The sequence below is a fragment of the Condylura cristata genome, unplaced genomic scaffold (assembly GCF_000260355.1).
Source record: "Condylura cristata isolate star-nosed mole 26May11 unplaced genomic scaffold, ConCri1.0 scaffold00006, whole genome shotgun sequence".
Classification (NCBI taxonomy): Eukaryota; Metazoa; Chordata; class Mammalia; order Eulipotyphla; family Talpidae; genus Condylura; species Condylura cristata.
This window is the reverse complement of record NW_004567107.1, coordinates 56693928-56713047: the sequence shown is the minus strand read 5'-3', so window position 1 is coordinate 56713047 and position 19120 is coordinate 56693928. Positions and strand designations below refer to the sequence as shown.

General features: G+C 36.8%; 1 protein-coding gene across 4 annotated transcripts in view; it reads left to right on the top strand.

The window, feature by feature from the left end:
• ELAVL2 (ELAV like neuron-specific RNA binding protein 2) overlaps positions 1 to 19120 on the top strand; it is a 129429-nt gene that overhangs the window by 82425 nt on the left and 27884 nt on the right. For all 4 annotated transcript variants that reach the window (XM_012721434.1, XM_004677694.2, XM_012721433.1 and 1 more), the window contains one exon: positions 10706 to 10809. In XM_012721434.1, coding sequence (XP_012576888.1) covers positions 10706 to 10809 — 104 coding nt within the window. The remainder of the gene's footprint in view (positions 1 to 10705; positions 10810 to 19120) is intronic.

Genomic DNA, 19120 nt, shown 5'->3' with positions numbered 1-19120 from the left:
AAAGGTACCTTTTCTCCTTACTCTCATGAAGGTGAGAAGTGTCCTTACCAAGAACAGTTCTTCCTGGGGCTTGAGGGGCTGCTTTTGACTCCAATCCTGACTCTTATGTGGAAGGCCCATTGAACAAAAAGTGTGGAGGAAGTTCAGTCTTAAGGGAAATGGGGCTTAATCTAAGCTAATAGTATATTTGGCAGAGTATCACAGAAGGGGGAGCATTAGGGAAAAGTTTTGTGAAATAAAAGAATAAGGGATAGACCACATGGGTAAGGCTTTTTCAGCTGAGAAGCTTCAGGATCCGGGCAGTTTGTGGGGACTGGTGAGGGAAAATGTGGGTTTTTATCCTGTCATTCTGGGAACTTGATTGAAAGGGATTTGGGTCAGTTCCCCTTCTTGGACTGTCATAGCATCTTCCTTAATGGCCTCCTTGGTCCTAGATTTGCAACTCCTTAGTGATGATTCCAGACTGGGAAGTTTACCTCCCTTGCATTTCCTCTTCCTGTCCCCTCCCTGCTTGATGCATCCTTCAGTGTGACTTACTGACCTTCACCTATGGTTTCCGGATTCTAGAGTCTGCTTCCTTACCTCTACACATAACCCTTTACTGTTTAGAGTAATTTGACCATCTTCTATATACTATCCTACAAATGAGCTCTTCTCCATTTGCCTGTTTCCTTAATTTCTATCATAAAACTCATTTAAATCTCTTGTGTCAACCAACTAACGATTTCTCCATTTGAGAATGACTGGATTAAAAAAATGTGGTACATATACACAATGGAATATTACTCAGCAACCAGAAAGGAAACACGTCTTTTGCAGCAACATGGATGGAACTGGAAAAGATCATGCTTAGTGAAATAAGCCAGAAAGATGGGTTCTCTCATAGCAGGAATATAACGGAACAGGCGAGAAAAAAGTGATAATGATGAATAGCTATATACCAGAGACATTTTGTTGGGGTGGAGCAGGGAATGGGATCAAAAACAGTTGGTGGAGGGAAATGCACTGGACTATATGATGGCACATGGGTGATCTGGTGATGGGAAACCCAAGGGGGGATTGCAAATGAGATGGAAAAATGCACAAAATGATGTGAAAATAAACTGTTTATAGATATAGGTATCTATATCTATATAAATAAATATTTTACACAAGGGAATTATTTTAAGAATTACCTAAAATAACTAATTTGCAGCTCTTCTAAGCCAAACACAATTGGAGTTAACAGTAAGATAAGTAGCCATAGAAGTTCAGTAATATAATTTTGCCACATTTTAAAGTACCTTGAAGTTTGATATCGGTATATTGTTAGATTGTAATGGGAAGATAGACTTTTTAGTTATATTTTAATTAGTTGGTGTTTTGCCCCAACTTCTGTGACCTGCCGCAAGAGAGGAAGGCGGGAGGCAGAAAAGCTGAGCAAGCAGAGTTTATTGCTCTCAGACAGCAGCCGAGACAGCCCAAGATTAGGGTCTGCAGCTTCTGCCAACCCAGTAAGGGGGAAGGGTCTCTTACATAGATTCTAAACTCAGATTCCAAAGGGGGTGACTCATCACTGTGTCCTTGATGTGAGGCCCAGTTCACTGTCACCTTCAGCTAGTCCCATCCAGGATGCAAGGTCAGTTTACTACCATTTTATCAAGTTTGGATGCAAGGTACAATCTTTACCTCCCTAATTCAGTCCTTGTCAGTAAATCTTTGATCACTCCCAACAGTTGGAAATGGAATCACCCAGGTCCACCCACTAAACTTATTTTTTCTTAAAAAAACAAAAAAGAAAAAGATTTCCCCATTAGCTCCAGTTAAGCATGAAATTTCAGTGACTGATTACTGTTTCATGTTGATTAGGGGATCACATCTTCCTTTTTTACTGTCATGCTGTAATTTTGACTTAAAATCTTAAGGGCAGAGACCATGTGGTATTGATCCCACCTGCTTTTCTGAGATGAGGAAACCATACTATGCGTACGAAAGCATCTTAATGCAATCTGCTGACAAGAGAAGTGTTTTGTGTGGGAGCTAATTTTGGCAGTAGCAAGCATGTTTGGCTTTAGCCGTAAGAATTGCTTTCTGAGTTTCTGGAAAAAGAGTATGCAAATTAAGTCCTGTTTTAAGTGAATCTTTTTATAATGTGGATATCTCTAATCTCTCTCTCTGTTTTGTAATGATGAATTTGTTTTGGAGTTTTAAGTTGTTTGTGCATCTGCAGGATGCCATACCTTTCCTTGGGGGTTTTCTTTTTTTTTTAATACATATTATCTTGTTGGATTAAGAAAGAATGGAATCTGTTTCATGACAAATGAACAAGATAATGTGCAGGTATATTTGGAAATTGTGAAATGCTGAAAGCTTTGTCAGACAAGATTCTGCCTCAGAGTAATTGTCAAGGTTGGCCAAAAGCAATGATGTGTAAATCGTCTGCTCCCTACTGTGTCTCTGGTGAATACTCCCTCTACCTGCATTTCTGGGCTATACCCCAGCTCTTCTATGTAAAAATAGATAAATAATGGAAAATATGTAAAAAAAAAAAAAAGATTTTGCGCTAGCTCAGAGTTGTTAATGTCCTGCCTTGGAATAGTAGGGTCTCACTTTCTAACCAACTGACAGTTTTTTGACTGTTCTCATTTACAGGGCAGCTCTGTGTTTTAAGATAGAAACGGATCATTTTCTTTTAGAGAAATACCTCAGTCAATAAGTAATGAGAACTAGCTTTTGTTTTTACTGTCTTGTTCAGATGCTAAAATACCTCACTTGTTCTCCGAGTTTTTCTTTTCCTTTTACATTATATTATTATATGACCCAAATTGAAATTTTCATTTAAGACATATTCTGGGAGAATTGGCTCATTTGCCCACCTTAGATAAAGATCATTTTCTCTAATGTTCCTGAGCTGGATGCAAGACACCTTCATATCTTGTGCAGCACTCAAGAATTTAGAGAACTTAATATGCTGTTTATGTTCTTATAGCTTAAGACTGAATTGTGTGGGAGTTCTTAATGTTGTTTGAAATGTGATGTATTAGGAACCCATAATTTTGCCAACTTAAGCAAGGTCACACTGCATTGCCAGCAAATTCATAATTACTGGGACTGAAACTATAGGAAAATAGAGCTCTACCAGTTGCATAATCAGAGGACAGATATAACCACTAAAATTAACTTGACAGGAAAAAGTCCTGCTGCTGAGGACATTAACTACTCCCTGTAGAATTATGCTGCTTAGGTAATATTTACAAAATGATCAATATTTACAACTTTGATTTCAGCAGAAAAGTTACAGTGAAAACTCTACCTATATCAGTAATCTGGAAAGTCTGAAAATCATTTAAAAGTACTGGAGCATTTAGTGTAGGTCTCATTTTATTAGGGTTTATGTGGAAGATGAATCTTTTGAGCCATCTGTTTTCTGTATTGTGTGTGTGAATTTCTAGGTTGAATTCTCCATCTTTGTGATAATCCTTGGTAATGTCCTGTGGGAAGCTGATAAAATGCTCCCAGCTTTTGGGAATGGCTGACTTGATCTGTAGTAGTAGGCTTTCTCACCAGTCCTTTCACCACCAGGTTTTATCTCACTCATTTGGAGGTGGGAGGAGGGCCTGTTTAGCTTGACCTCAGTTAGTTGAGTATTTAAATGGAAGGACCTGCTGCATTTGGCATCCTGCATCTGTGGGGACTCAGGCTTGGCCATGAATTAAAATTTGGAGAGGAATGTGACTAGAGAAGTTGTGTGTGTCCCTCTGTTGTGAAATTCTCTCAACCTCTTCCCCTGATTTGTGGTACCTGTGCGGTTTTATTACATATCAGAGCTGAGATTTTAGGAAAGCTTCTTTTATAAAGTCTGGTGCATGTTGCTTTGATGCCAGAGTTGCAGTGCACAGCCTGTCTGAACAGACACACATTATGAATGCCCAAGAACAGAAAGTCCATTTGAAGAAATACAACACACTGGGACTTTATTATGTGTTGGGGGGTGGAGGGAGGGAGGCCGCGGCAAGTAAGGGTGTTACAATGAGAGGAAGGACTTGGTTTGTCTTTCAAAAATACTTGTTCCCCTTTGGAGTAAAAACTTTGTCACATTATTTGGCTTTTTTTTTTTTTTTTTTTTAACCTCAAGTGCTACCTTATTATACCTCAGGTTGCAAATAGTCATGCTTGTCAAGAGGACTGTACTGACCTGTTTCTGCTAACTGGGATTTAAAAAGATTCATGCCATTTCTGTCCCTTTTTTTATTTCATAAAACATGACTGCTGCTCTAAATGAAATAATAGATACACATCAATCAGAGTAGTCACCTTTTATTGTTGATTCAACTACCAGGTTTTTACAGAATTCACTCTGCATTTTATTTGACTTGTACATGAATAGTCTCGGCAGACTTAATTATATTAGTGAAAAAGCACTTTCAACAAAATTATATGCTGACATCCCATAATTCATACTTACAGATTTGTGAAACAGATTTATGTAAATCTATCAAATTACTCTAGGTGACATTATTTTTTAAAATTGAGATTCATTTAAATGGTATTTGTAGAAAATTTTCATATGAAAAAATTTACATGAACTATTAAATATCTCACATTACTCCCTTATAAAGACAGAATACTGTAGCATTTGAGCATCTTGTCTACATTTGTTCTGTAATCCATCTGGTACACCACAGGGACATGGGAGTATGTTTATAAGGGCATCACTCTTTTAAACCATAAGCTTCTGGAAGGCAGAGGGCTGTTTTTTCATTTGTTGTTAGTTTGTTCATTAGTTCGTCGTTTCTTTGTTCATTCATTCATTCATTCATTCAGTGAATATGTAACTAATAACCTGTCAGGAACTGTGCTCAGCTTGCCCTTGCTTACTTGCCAGGCTGAATGAGGGGTGGGTATCCAGATGGACCCAATATCCATTTGCACTAGATAAAGGTATATTAAAAGGATTATAGAAGAACTTGGAAAAAAAAATACAGAACAATGGGGATGGGACAAATAATCGTTGTAAGTATTCTAAGAGGATATGAGGGATTGACTAGTTGAAGTGTGTTCCAGGGGCAGGAAATTAATTAGGCATTTTAGGGTATATAATAGTAAAGAAAGAAAACAAGAAACTGATGTAAAACCAGAGTTCAGTTGGATTTGTCCTTTAGGAAGAACACCAGCGTGTTATGATGGAGGATGAGTGGTTTTTGAGTTATCAGGATCTGGGGAAGAAGTGATAGGTTAGGATATCCTAGCAGTAATCCAAGTTAGAATAGTAACATGAGCCCTGTACTAATGCCGAGATGGAGTGGGAAGGATAGACAGATTTAGTTCAAGAAGTGGCAGGAAGTGATACTAGTATGGTAGAATTTGCACTGAAATAAATCCACTTGGCAAAGCTTTCCTGTGAGCCACTTCTACTTTGTTCAAGTTTTGAATCAAATGTTACTTGGAAGTGGAGTTGGACTCTGACCACTATATTTACACAGTAGCTCTGATCCCTGCCTGCCTATTATTTTCATCTCTCTGCTGCTCCTTTTTTCTCCTTAGCCCTTTTTTGTAATACAATGTAGAGCTTGTTTGTCTTCTATCAGATTGTAAATTTTATGAAGAGAAACTTTGTCTCTTTCTTGTATCTTTAGGGCCTAGCAAAAAGTAGACTTGCTATAATTGCTGAATAAACAAATGATAAATGTTGGTAACAAACATATAGGATGACTTTTTTTTCTAATAAAGTTATTTTTCAAAATTCCTTGTTGGTGGTGGGTCTCACTTAAATATTGGTTAGATAACATTAAATTAATGTTACTAGTTTTATAACCAAGAATTATGATTTACTGTTGCCTCTACCTATAAACCTGAGGGGATAATATGATATGATATTGCAGTGATAGCAATTTGAAATAGAAAAAAAAATGAAATAAAGTGACCTTTGAATTAAATGGGTCTAGAAGATTGTGTATTTTTAATTAAAATATGCAATTAAAATTTTAATTAAAGCAGGCTTTTGAAAGCAGTGTAGGTGGCAAGGGAATGGCTGCTGCTCTGAATTGCACAGTTTGGGATAAATCGGAGTTTACTATGTTTCCCACTAGTAAGTTGTCACTACATGAATTTTCTTCCAGTTTTCCTCTGTCTACTCTGACTCCTCAGTTCTCCCTCTGTGGGCCTCTGTCCCAGTCAGAAGTCTACGGAGTGTTTCAACTACTTGCTTCAAATGGCTTCACTACAGTTCTGACACCATTTTTTATGTTGGGAGCAGTTTACACCTGATTTTCCTTATCTTTTTTGAAAAAATATCCTTTTCTGTGTCATACATGTTAAAGAGGGGAATACCAAACAAAAGGCATTCACACATGGTATACAGAATACCATAGACTGAAGTACAATACTCACCTGGAGCTTTGTGTTTTCAGTGTCTGTGTGAGTGACTTAGGCCTGAGCATATGATGGTGTAGATAGCTTTCTCCATAGAGAAGGCCCTTCCATAGTGAGGACACTTGCCTAAGGGACTCTTGACAGCTTTGCTGTTAGTACAAAGGCATAGATTAATGTGAGGGCAGTGGGACAGGTTCCTGATATTCTATACCAGGGGAGGGGTTTTGGCTTCTGAAGATAGGATTTATTGGTTAGCTTGGGTTTTTGGGGAAAACCTTAGCTTAGTCATTTTGTGTGGTAATTTCTCACAATCACACTGGTTTCCATAATGGTTACACTTGAAATTTAAATGTAGAGCTTTATACATTTATTAAAGAAGTGATTCTTGGTTTTGGGATTGTCAGTATGCACATTGTAAATTCAGAATGATTTGAAAAAAAGGATTTGGATGATATAGATAAATGCTGCTTGGTTTCCAAGCCTTCCCTTGTGGTTTGTGACTGTTACTAGCTGATGAATAGAAAATTGGGGGTAAATGGATCTAGGCTAAATATTTCTTTTAATGTTTAACTTTCTATTGCCTTTTGTTTTTTTAAATCTGCATTCTTATAATAATGTGAAATAGGCGCTATATACATAAGATGCAGTTTGCATTGTCATAAGAATGAATGGAAATTCACATATAGTGGAACTGGTTTTTGTATACAGGAATTTGAAACAGTGAATTTTTTTTCTTTCTTTCTTTTTTTTTTTTTTTTTTGGGTGGTAAGGGTCCTGTTAGAAAATGCCTGGAATATATCATATTGTGGTCATTTTGAACATGGTCTTAACTAGTGTATAATCCAATTGTGAGTTGAATGGGGAAGACCATAATATCTGAGAGTCCTGGATTCAAGTCCCTGACCACTGCTTCCTATCTGCTTTTTGATTTGAGGAAACTGATTGACTCTCTTGATACCATTTCTGATTTTTAGGAGAAGAATATAAGTGTCTTATTTGATTAATGTGAGGCTAATATTAATAAGTAAAACACTATGTAGCTGAAAGGTGAGAACAGTGAAGATCTTGTTTACTTGGTGTCATGTATGATATCTTTACCTACTTAAGTATCCAATAAATACTTGCTGATTTTACTCATTCCTTAGGAAGTTGTTTGTGTTCCAGAGCTGACATTTTAATGCTTATGTGACAATGGATTTAGGAGTGCAGACTTTAAATGCAGATGTACACTTGCATTTTTTGCTTTGGGGAATAGTAAATTGTGCTTACTTAACATACATTCGAATTTGGTAGTACTTTTCTCTGTGATGCCACAGAGCAAGTTAGAAACCTTGTATGTGGAGGAGAGGTCATTTAGGGATAAATGTTGTCTGAGTACTTAATTTGCAGGTAGGAGAAATTTGGCTGACATTATTACTGTTAATTGAGATTGCTTGGGAGAGAGTCGAATCAGAAGCCCAATCTGTACATGAATCTTCTCTTGGGGATGTTTATGATACCTTTAGTTAAACACATAGCATTATTATGCTTCTCTCATTCATTCATTTAGTAAACTTTTGAATGCCTATGTTGTGCTAAGAGCAAAAGCTCAGAGGCCAGCAGGAGACAGTTAAGCAGGAACTCAGCAGGATAAACTGTTTATTTTACCTACAGACCCAACTCCATGGACACTGCTATGCCTGAGAGTGACCTGAAGAGGCTAAATTAACTTTTCTCTGAAACGATAGATAACTTGAAGATTTTAGAGGAAAGATAATCATTGACAGCATATATATTTATATAAAGGTAGTCTTTCCTGCAGAGTCACTTCATATACGTAGGCCATCAGCACTTGGTTCTTCGCAGGACTCCTAGAAAAAAGCCCCATTGGTAACCTTGGTTTATCACATTATTAAAACTGCGACATTCTGGGCCCTCCCTGGTGGCGCACAGTGCAAGTTTGATCCCCAGCTCCTGAGGTGATGACTCACATGGTGGCAGACCTCTCCTGACATACCTGCTGCTCCTCTGAGCAGTGCACTTTGTCCATCTGCCTGTTTTGCTCCCCACTCTGTGTCCGGTGAATCCTCTCACTACCCCTGCATGTCTGACCACTACCCCAGTTCTGTATGCACAAATAAATAAATCTTAAAAACAAAAAGCAAAACCCAAAACAGTGACACTCAAGCTTTTGCTATCAGATTCAACAAGATTTTAAAAACCTAATAGAAGTGCTTCCTAATAAGGCCAATGAAATAAAAATCTGTAGGAGTGGGGTTCAGACATCAGGTTTATTTATTTTTTTTAACATTGTAAATGATTTCTGTTTGCAACCAAAGTGGAAGCACTTTGATTAAAAGCTGCTAAAGTGCAAGTATGAGGGTAGTGTTAGTAGATGGGAGAAATGGTCTCTTAATGCTGGTATAATTGCCAATTTTATTTTTTGTCATGGAATAGTAGTTTGACAAAGCAATATTTATATTGCCTCTCTTCATTATGTATATTTATAGCAGTTTTGTAGTCTAAATTTAAATAAATACTCAAACTCTTGAGATTACATTATTTTTTTTTCCACTTTGTATTGATTAGGATGATCTACTCCCCATCAACAGTGAATGTTACATTGCCTTAACAACCTCATTGAGGAGGATTTATTATCCTCATTTTAGAAATAAGGGAGTTACTTTTCAGAGAAGTTAAGTAGCTTCTTCAGGATTGCATGGGTGGTAAATGGTAGTGCAAGGGCTGGTATTATGTCTGTCACTGAGTCCCATGTTCTACTAGAAGCTGCTTTCTGCTCAAGCAGAATGTTCACACAATTTGAATCTTGCTCAGTGACAATAGAATTTGAACACATTTTGTAAGACCGCACTGTGCATATTTCGTAGACATGATAAATACTTGAACTAGTAAAAAGCTGAATGTTTAAAAATGTAGTAGTTTCATATGCAACTTTTAAAAGCAGAAGTGTAAGTAAAGCAAATCTTTGTGAGTAGTATGAAGAAAGAATGAATTAAATTAGATTTAGTTCAGCACTGACTCCCTTTTTATAAAAACAGGAAAAAAATAGTTTGATAAGAAGGGAAGCAGTTAGAGATAACTATCTCAAATAATGATAGTGGTCTCCAACATAAAGCCACAGTTTCTCATGGTTAATAAATACTTAGCTTTCTTGCTCTTTCATTTTTGGTGGGGTTGTAGTTACAAGTAACCACATTAAGATAATCAAAATTACTATCCTAAGGATCTATTAAATTATCATTCCTGCCATCCAAAAAACAAATTAATCATCTCATTGTGAAATTTTACAACATGGTACTTAAAAGCACTGAACTTTAACTGGGTATCTTCCAAGAAATATTTCTATTGTTTTGACTTCTTGTTATCAAACAAATTTTTAGTTTGGTTTGATTCAGTAGCCTGAATATTTTTATATTCATTTTTGTCGCCAAATTCTGTGCTGTTTCTTATCCTTTCAAACTGAAAATTTGTCTGTTAATTGGGAGTTTGAGACCTTTAAGATCGATTTGACCTCTGTGTGCATTCCATAATTCCAGCTTCTTGATGGCTCACATTTTTAAAGTTGCAACATCATAGATGATGGAATAACAACAGAAGATTAACTTTGAAGCAATCAAATCTTGACAAAACTTTTTTTCCCCCAAGTTTTTCCATTTTTCTTTTTCCCACATGTTTGACTTGAATTTCCTCAGTGAATATTTTAGTATTCATATTTGCATGTAACCTCTATCTGTTATCAAATTCCCTTTAGGTTAGAAAACTGGGTTCCAATTATTTGAAGAGGATTTCCTCTAAAGTAAATGTACATGTATACACACACTTTCACCTTCACACACATGATCCTTTACATTTAAAATTCTACAATAATTGTACTTAGCTTACATTTGTTAGGGTGCACTGCATAGAAAATTGACAGATTCTTGGTTGTTGATTACCACCTTCCAATTTTATGGGTGAAGAAACTAAAACTGAAGAAGTTATACCTTGAAACATACTCAGCAACTCAGCAGAGACTTGTATCCACCATACTTGAATGTGATTGTCTTACCGCTGGTTATTGGAGCTCGCAGGACACATATCATGGGATACTTTGAGGGTGTGTGTGTGTGTGTTTTAATGTAAGAGGTTGCTGAGTTCTAACTGATGTGTAAACTTGCAAATAATAGACAAAAGATAAAAAAAAAAGACCACATGTGTATTTCTGGAAGAATTAGTGGTAACTTTTTTGCTACTGAGAAAATATGCTGGTGTATTAATAAGACCATATATGAAATGTAGTAGCCAAAATGAAAGTGATTTCTCTCATTAGTGGTGTTGAACTAATGTATGCCTTTTTCCCATTCACTTTAATTAGGGCAGAGCTTGGGATATGGCTTTGTGAACTACATTGACCCCAAGGATGCAGAGAAAGCTATCAACACCCTGAATGGATTGCGACTTCAAACCAAAACAATTAAAGTATGTTTAAAGTTTTTTTTTTTTTAATCTTTTGCAGAATGAAGGTTAAAAATTTAAGGTCTACCTGTAATTCTTTATTCATTTAATGCCCATATAGATACTTCTCTAGGAAGCATAGCAGAATGTTTTAATTTGTTGCTTGATGGGGAGAACTTTATTCATGAGTACTCATATCATCATTCCATATTGACAAATAGCAGCATTCTTACAAGTGTATATAAAACCTACTAACATATTTTTTTGTTCTAAGACATTTTTAAACAGTCCCACTGCAGGGGTTTGGGCAAATTTGTTGTCTAAAAGGGCCAAGTGATAACTACATCAGGTTTTGCAAGTCATGTAGTCTGTGTCACAATTTTAAATCTGTCTTTGTAGCTGGAAAACAGCCATAGCCACTACACAAATGATAGATGTGACTGATCCTGTACAACTACATTTATGGACATAGAAACTTGAATTCCATACAATGTTCATGTGTCATGAAATAGTCTTTGTATTTTGCTCCAGTTATCAAAAAAAACAAATCTAAAAGCAATTTTTAGTTCATAAGTTATGCAAAATAAGTGGAAGCCTGGAGATGGCCCTGGTACTTTAGTTTGTCTCTGTTCTAACAGATCCAGTTTATTTTGAGATGACTGATTGCAAGAATTTATATGCCAGACAGGTTACTTTTTCTGTTATATTGTTCTTTTCAAGACAAAGTAATTTGTGGATATTTTCCCACTTTTGGGGTGAATTTTAAAAATCATACGCACATTCTCTCTGGATAAGAAGTTGATCCGATTTATGGTATAGATTTCGTTTCTTTTAGAAGAGAGATGTTGCCTCTAGTGGAATTTTAAGTTCAAAAGCCATCAGTATCTCCCTCCTGCCCAGTGTGGACATTGCCCATCAATCATGAACAACTTTCTCAGTCTAGATGTGACTCCCAAATATTTTTCAAAATAGTGTTCCAGACATCCTCTATCAATTGCCTCAAGTTGGAAACTATTTTCTACCTTTAATTTAAAAAGTCAGCTTATTCTAGAGCCTGAAGGGCTGAGGGGAAGTTAGTCAAGGCTGACTGTGGCATCTGTCTTGCTTAGAGATTTGTCTAGAAGAGTTCTGCTCATTTTTTCAGGTACCTGGAAATGCATTGTCATCTTTGTGCTTAAAAGTTGCTTCTCTTAGAATTACCAGTTAAGGTAATTTCTTAGCCTTGGGTAGTTTTGACAACTCACTTTTTATATTTATTAGCCCACAGGAAAAATGCCTTTCAGCTCTGTCTCATTTAATGAAAACTATATGCAGTGACTCTTCAAATGTACTTGGATGTAAGCGATCCCGGGATGGGTGTGACATGTTTCTTGATAAAGAAAGTGCCTTATGAAAAGATTTACCCATGAATCAGAAAATGACCTGTTTTTTCTGTTACAAAAATTTAAGAAAGAATGTAGATTTCGAACACAAACACATACAAAGACACTGGCTTTGATGTTGACTATTCAGCACTCTTTCCTCTAATTGTACATATTTCTCTGCATACTTTTTCTGTGCCACAGAGTAACATTTTAATAATGCTGTTAATTATCAAGTGCTATTAAAAAAAGACATTCAGATTGTTTCATATGTTCTATCCTTCTGCAGTTTTTTTGCAGGTCTTCCCATTTTAAATTAATTTCTAGGATAGCTGCTAGTGTAACTTAGTTTTGAGGTCCTGTACTGTGTTTAAGAAAATTGAATAGATAGTTGGGAATGCTCATTCCAGGACATATTCTTTTTCTTCATTCCAGAAATAATCACCCTATTTCATTGTAGTGAGTCATTTCTTTCGCTATAAGTCTGTTCTTTTGCAATAAAGTCCACAGAAGACATAAATATAAATGCAGGGAAATAGTTCACTATAAGAGCAAGGTCCATGGCATTCATTGATAACTGTTGCCCCCCCCCCCCCCCCCACCCCGTCCATCTCTTGGCCTTCTCTTCAGAACCCAATTGCTTGGACAGAATACATGGAAGAAAGAACAGTAATGTCTGTGGCTTTTACATTGTGACATCTGCTACTTTTCTTCAGATTTTCTGAAATGGGTATGGTAGGTAGGCAGCAGGATTTCTTTCCCTGCCCCCACTCGATTCCTGCAAAAAAATATCAGATAACAGCTGGTATCCTTAGTTTGGCCCAGATTTCTTTGAGAGGCAAAAGCAGACCATTTTCCAAACCACGTAGCACCATTTTTTGTCGGTCTGTTCTGCGATTTCCTCCTTAATTTCAACTAAATTTTCCCTTAATCTCAATGTTTTATGTTCTTATGTAACATTTTGGTACAGGTTTTTCAGAAGTTCATGGCTTTAAATAATGTTTGAAGCTGCGTTGTACCTTTCCTACTCCCTGTGATACTGATCCATACACGAGTCTTATTTTTATTTCTTCCAGTCCATCTTGCTGGTGGCTGTCAGGCTAATCGTACACAAACACCATTTTCTTTATATTATTTCTTGCTTAAAATTGTCTTGTGTTTCCTAATATTTTACCGTATCACCTGGCTTAATTTAGGAGTGACCCAGTGTTGTTATTGTTCTCCACAATAGTCAGGCTGGCTCTTCACTTACAAGCAGATCTTATTCCAAGTCTCTGCACATATGCTCATGGAGCTCCTACTCCTGGCTTACCCTTTCCCACTCATTTTTATTTGAATAGCTGCCATCCCATCTTTTGGAGCACATCTGAAGTCCTTCCTTCAGTGCTGCCTTGCTTGGTTGTTCCAAATTGGGTTGGAACAACTGTAATGAATGTTTCAACTTCTTTGAAATATGTTCTCATTACCACTGAGGGAGCACAACAATTTAAGAATTGAAGTGACCCATGTATGATTTAGACTTCAGGACTAGCCTCTACCCCATTAAAAGAGCTGCAACCTTGATGATTGCATTGTTTAGCTAAGACCAAGCAGTTGGAGAGCTATGACTAAAATCCTTGTTTACTGATACCTACATCGAAACAGGTATACAATTATGCTTTTTAAGTTCAGGTTTCTCTAGGTCTAACATGCTACTTAGCATTTAGTGTAGGTTTGGTGGAATTCCTGATTATTGAAATGTTAAGAATGAATCAAAGTGCTGTGAAAGATGGTTTGGTAGTTTCTTCTGGGGCTACCTAATATCATTAGCTCCGTAGACTTTTTGTACAATATATGGATGCTGTGTAAATAACAATTCAGTACTTTTTCAGTGAATGGTACAGAGTCTCTCTGGCTCTGCAAGAGCCTAAGATAGCTATCCCTAAACTTGGTTACTTCATAATGACAAGGAGAGGGTGAGTGAGAAACAAAGATAGTAATAAACGTTCTGAGGCCCACTTCTGGGACCACACACACATATTCAGAGATGAACTGTGGGAATGTCTGTTTTGATATACTCGCAGGTTATTTGTGACAGCAAATCTAAGACTTAGCATGTGGGGACCTCTCAAATGAGCCATTTTAGAATAGCTGAATTCTCTCTTAGGTACTTTTGTGGGCAAAGGTAAGTCTGTTCTTAGCTTTGACCTTTACAGTCCTCTTGTGGTTAATTCAGTTAACTGGAATATTAATAAGCCTTTTTCTTGAGTATGAGGAATAGTAATTTTACATTCAAATAAAGAGCAATTAATAGCATCTTCACTTTTGAAAAGTGTGGCTTAAAATCACTTTTCTTTAACAGCGTAACTTAGAAAGTAGATGAACAGTACAATAGCATTCATTGATTAAGGTCTTGATGTCTCAGCAGTTGACCTTACTGATGATGTCATCCCATCCCTGAACTGCATGTACTGGGGTCCTGAGTCTGGCTGAGTTGTCCCCCTACTATTGAGATCGTAAATAAAGTGTGAAAATTACAGATATTTTTAAACATCTGCTATTACAGAGGTTAGTGGGAAGGTAGTAGGTATTGGATTCAGGCATCCAGGAGGGAGAAGCAATCCCATGGCAGTGTTGAAACCTGTGCTGGTGGTGAACAGGAAGGCTTCTCTTCAAGACTCTTTGTCCTATAGGAACCTTCCTTTTGCTCAAGTTCCTTTGTGCAATTGTATCTACTGTGTTCACTATGCATATTCCTTTCTCATTTTGTTTGATGGAGGATGATCTCAGATAATGATACACATCAGTTATACATGAAGTATTTATGACTTAGATACTTCCCCACCCTAGCCCAAATAAAAATTATTTTTTGCCTAGGTTAATAGTATCTGACTTAAATTTATCAAGCACAATCATTTCCAAAACTACTTTAGACTTTTTTTCTCCCATGTACTATGAATAGGTGATTATTACAGATTGAAATGGTGCCTTCACTTCTGGCAACTCTTCAAACTTCTCGCTTTGTACAGTGACCTACGAAGCTTTATTATTGCTGCAAATGGACTGGCTCTGTCTGGAAAGTCAGAGCTGTTATCACAAGAAATACTGCTTTGTTGTTATTGATAGATAGCAATCCATGTCTACTTTACCTTGCAAAAGGAAAAAAAAAAACTAGATAGAAGTATACACAGTATGAAAAAAAATCTTAAATTAGATGATCTTTAAATCATTTAGACAATAGAGCAAGCTAAATGTTACCTTTACTTAAAAATTATTATTCAATATACATTAATTTAGAAATTCATAAAGTAAATCACCACTGAAGCATATCGAAAAATTTTTTGTGAAATTGGCATAGTAGGCCCGCCCTGGTGGCTCAGCGGGTAAAAGCGCATGAGTTGGATCCCCGCCCCAGAGGTGACCCACATGGCACAGCAGACCTCTCCTGACCCTCCCACTGTACCCCTCAGCAGTGTACTTTGTCCATCTGCCTGTTCTGTTCCCCACTCTGTCTCTGGTGAATCCTCTCACCGCTCCTGTACCTCTGGCCTGTACCCATGTTCTGTATGCATAAGTAAATGAATCTTAAAAAAAAATTGGAATAGTAGCTGAAAATAGTAATAACTGTCTTAAAATGTTCAGTTTAGAGAGCATTTAAGTAAAACGTAATAGATCTTTAAGTTACTGTACTGCTTTTAAATTTTGTTAATTTATACCTTTCCTAACTAACCTATTCTATTCTTAATGAATCGATAGCATGCTTGCAGACCTTTTTTTTTTTTTTCTGTTTAGTGTGAAATTTCTCTTTAATATAGGAGATACGTAGAACTTCGTTCTGAATTCTTTGCTTCTCTGACATAGCTAAAGTGATTACCCTGGCTGTGTAATTCTAGACAAGTCTTCTAACCATCTCCATTATATCTGTAAAAATGAATGAACTTAATCATCATTAAAGAATGTTTATTACCTATCACTTCTTTTTGACTTTTCATGGTCTACCAAATTGTATGTGAAGGTACTTTTAAAGTGCCAGAGATTTGGTGATGAAGTGCAGTACCCGAGCATAGGAGGTAGCAGTTGTACCTGTTTTCCTCTAACACTGCTGAAAGTTGAGCATCCACAGTAAAATTTATGCTGGCAAAGTTTTCTAGCTCACCCTTCTTTTGGTACAAATTTTTCTGGAATGAGTGGGGTTTAATTCATCATTGTAAGTTCTTTCATAAAACTTTAATTTTGACAATTAAGAAATATTCTTTAGACGCTGCATAAGTCAGCTCTCCATTGTAGAATAGGAAAGGGCATGGAAGTGGGAATGTAAGTGAAGGACTTGCCACCTGGTAGGTACTCTGCTAAAATATCTCTAGCACCATTCTGGGTGGGAGAGACAAGTGGGTTTTGTAATAGCAATAATGCTCAGATTTGATGCTTTTATAGGGCATGGCAGTTTGAAAGCAGATGTTGGGGGAACTACATAGAATTAGTTAGAGCAGAAAGCAGCATGGGGGAGTGATGCAGAAATGAGCCTAAGAGCAGATCATAAGAGGTAGAAGGTGCCATGCCAAGGTGTCCTGGTTTTATATTGCAGGTGAAGAAGAACTACCAAAGATTTTCAAACAGTAGTAATGGGATTAGACTTGAATATTTTATAATGGGAAGGTTGTTGTTAAACTTTACATCTCTGAGCATTTCTACCCATCCTAGGGTTCTTACTGCTTTTGTAGTTACTGTTACTTTCCTGTGACATACCAAGTATAGATGCTTACATATATTAAAAGCATCTACTGTAAAGTGCCGCTCATTTTAATATTTGGATATAGACATTTACCTTCCACCTTGAAAATTCAGAATAGTATGAAGACCAGTAGTTGAAAAAGTATGGACTGTAGGTAGAGGCAAAAGTAGAGGTTTTGGTAAATTATTTCTTTCCTTTTTAAAAATAGACAATGTATGTTTTTCTGATTTTTCCTTTTAACCTGTGATCTGAAACTTAGTAGAGCCATGTGCCAAGGTTTAATAGTATATTGCTTACATATCTGATTATATTAGAAAGTCTTCAGTGCATTTAAATAAAATTCTTAATATCTATATTGAGTTCAGTTTATAAGGTTTTTGCCCCTCTGCTCCCTCCCCCAGGGAAATCCAAACTTTTACATGTATTGTATTTCTGTAATAATACTGTCCATAACAAAAGTAAAAATGAAAGCTTTACTCTTACTTGAGGTAAATATTTTAGGATTACTTAGATAGGATTGACGAGGAGGAGATACTCATAGTGAATTGTATACTTGCCATCCATCCATCCACCCACCTACCCACCCATCCACCCACCCACCTATCCACCCACCCACCCGAGAAGAGTTCAACACGGCTTTTAATTTAAAAAGGAGGAGAAACTAAACAGATGGGTCCATTCTCTTTGGATAACATCCCAAACAGTGTTCTAATGGAAAACAGACACCAAAATTTATATATATATAGTCCTTATTTGAAGTGAGGAACGACATATTTTTTGAGTAGTATGTTATTTCTATAATGTTCATCATAACTTCTGTAGAATATTCCAGTGTCAGCTCTGATTTTTTTATTACTATTTTTACACAGAAGTCTCAAAGGTGATTACCTAGGATGGCTTAGAGAGTGTGGCCGCTAGCCTAGCAGGGTGGGAAGTCCTAACTTCATTGCCTGTTTTCTTTGCACCTTCTAGTTTTCCTTCAAAGTGGGAATTAGGTAGATGTTTGAAAATTCCCAAGGACTGTGACTTTGGCATCCTCTGACTGATTTTCTATAGTTGTCATTTTTCAGAGGAGGGGGTTTATTCATCATTTTTATTATGCAAGTATGGATCATGTGGGCCATCATGGCCAGACAAATGTTTGAAATAGGTGGTGAGGTCTGTACCAGAAAATCCTGGCTGTTTCATTTCTGTAACCACCAAAGGGGATTTTATGTTTCATAAACCATGTTGAATTTATACTGCCCCTTTGTGAGGAGGGAAGATCATGGGCCTAGGAAATCATTACTGTTTTTGAAAGGTGAAGTCTTTGAAGTTCAGTCACTTACTATTAAAGAGAACATTGAGTCATTAACATTTTACAAGGGGAAAACTACATGTAGGTCTAGGATATTAAGTGTAAAATTAGCTTGCAATAACATTGAGACTGAGGAGGAGATTTAAGTAAATTATTTTCACCTTGATAGAGGTTGATAATGGAATTGTTTATTCAGATCTGTTTGGTTTTGGGTTGTAACCTCACCGTTGAGATGAAATAAATGTAACTGATCTGCATGGTCAGACAGACACCTCTTTATCCTGAATTATCACACTGTTCTACCTTCCTGCTTACCTTTCCAACTAATGGTAGAGTTATTTTCTTTGGTTTATGACACAGAGAAAGGTGCTAGACCATTTGGCTCTAGTCTGTTTTACCAAGCCAGCTTAATAGGTGAGGTACAAATGCTAACTTTCCAAGAAAGGGTCCTTAAGTTTTTGTTCCTTAATTTCTTGCTCATCTGGTTATTGGGGATACGTTCATTGGACTTTTATCCTTTTGGCTGTCTAGATTTATTAAACAATAGTTTTTGGTAGGCAAATACTCTTTGTGACCAATGAAGGAACTTGTTCAAGAACTGTACTATAAGTAGTACTACTTGGCACCAGAAATGAAACTTCATTTTAACCATGCTATTACTTTTCACTTTTTTTTTTCCATCTTACATTATCTATATTCAACTATTTTGCTTAAAACTAGGTCATGGTGCCATTGAATGTTCTTGTGCGTGTGCCTTAATTTGGGTCTTTAAGCATCTTGAGACTTAGTGAATCAGGTTTTTGTTAGGTGAGGTGGAATGGAGCCAATGTAGTGGTGGAAGAACTCTTCTCCTGTCTTTTAAAATAAGCTTTCAGGGCCCTCCCTGGTGGCGCAGCGGGTTAAAGCACAGCACTGAGAATTTGAAGCCACTTCCGCATGAGTTCGATTCCCGCCTGCCGCCTGCCC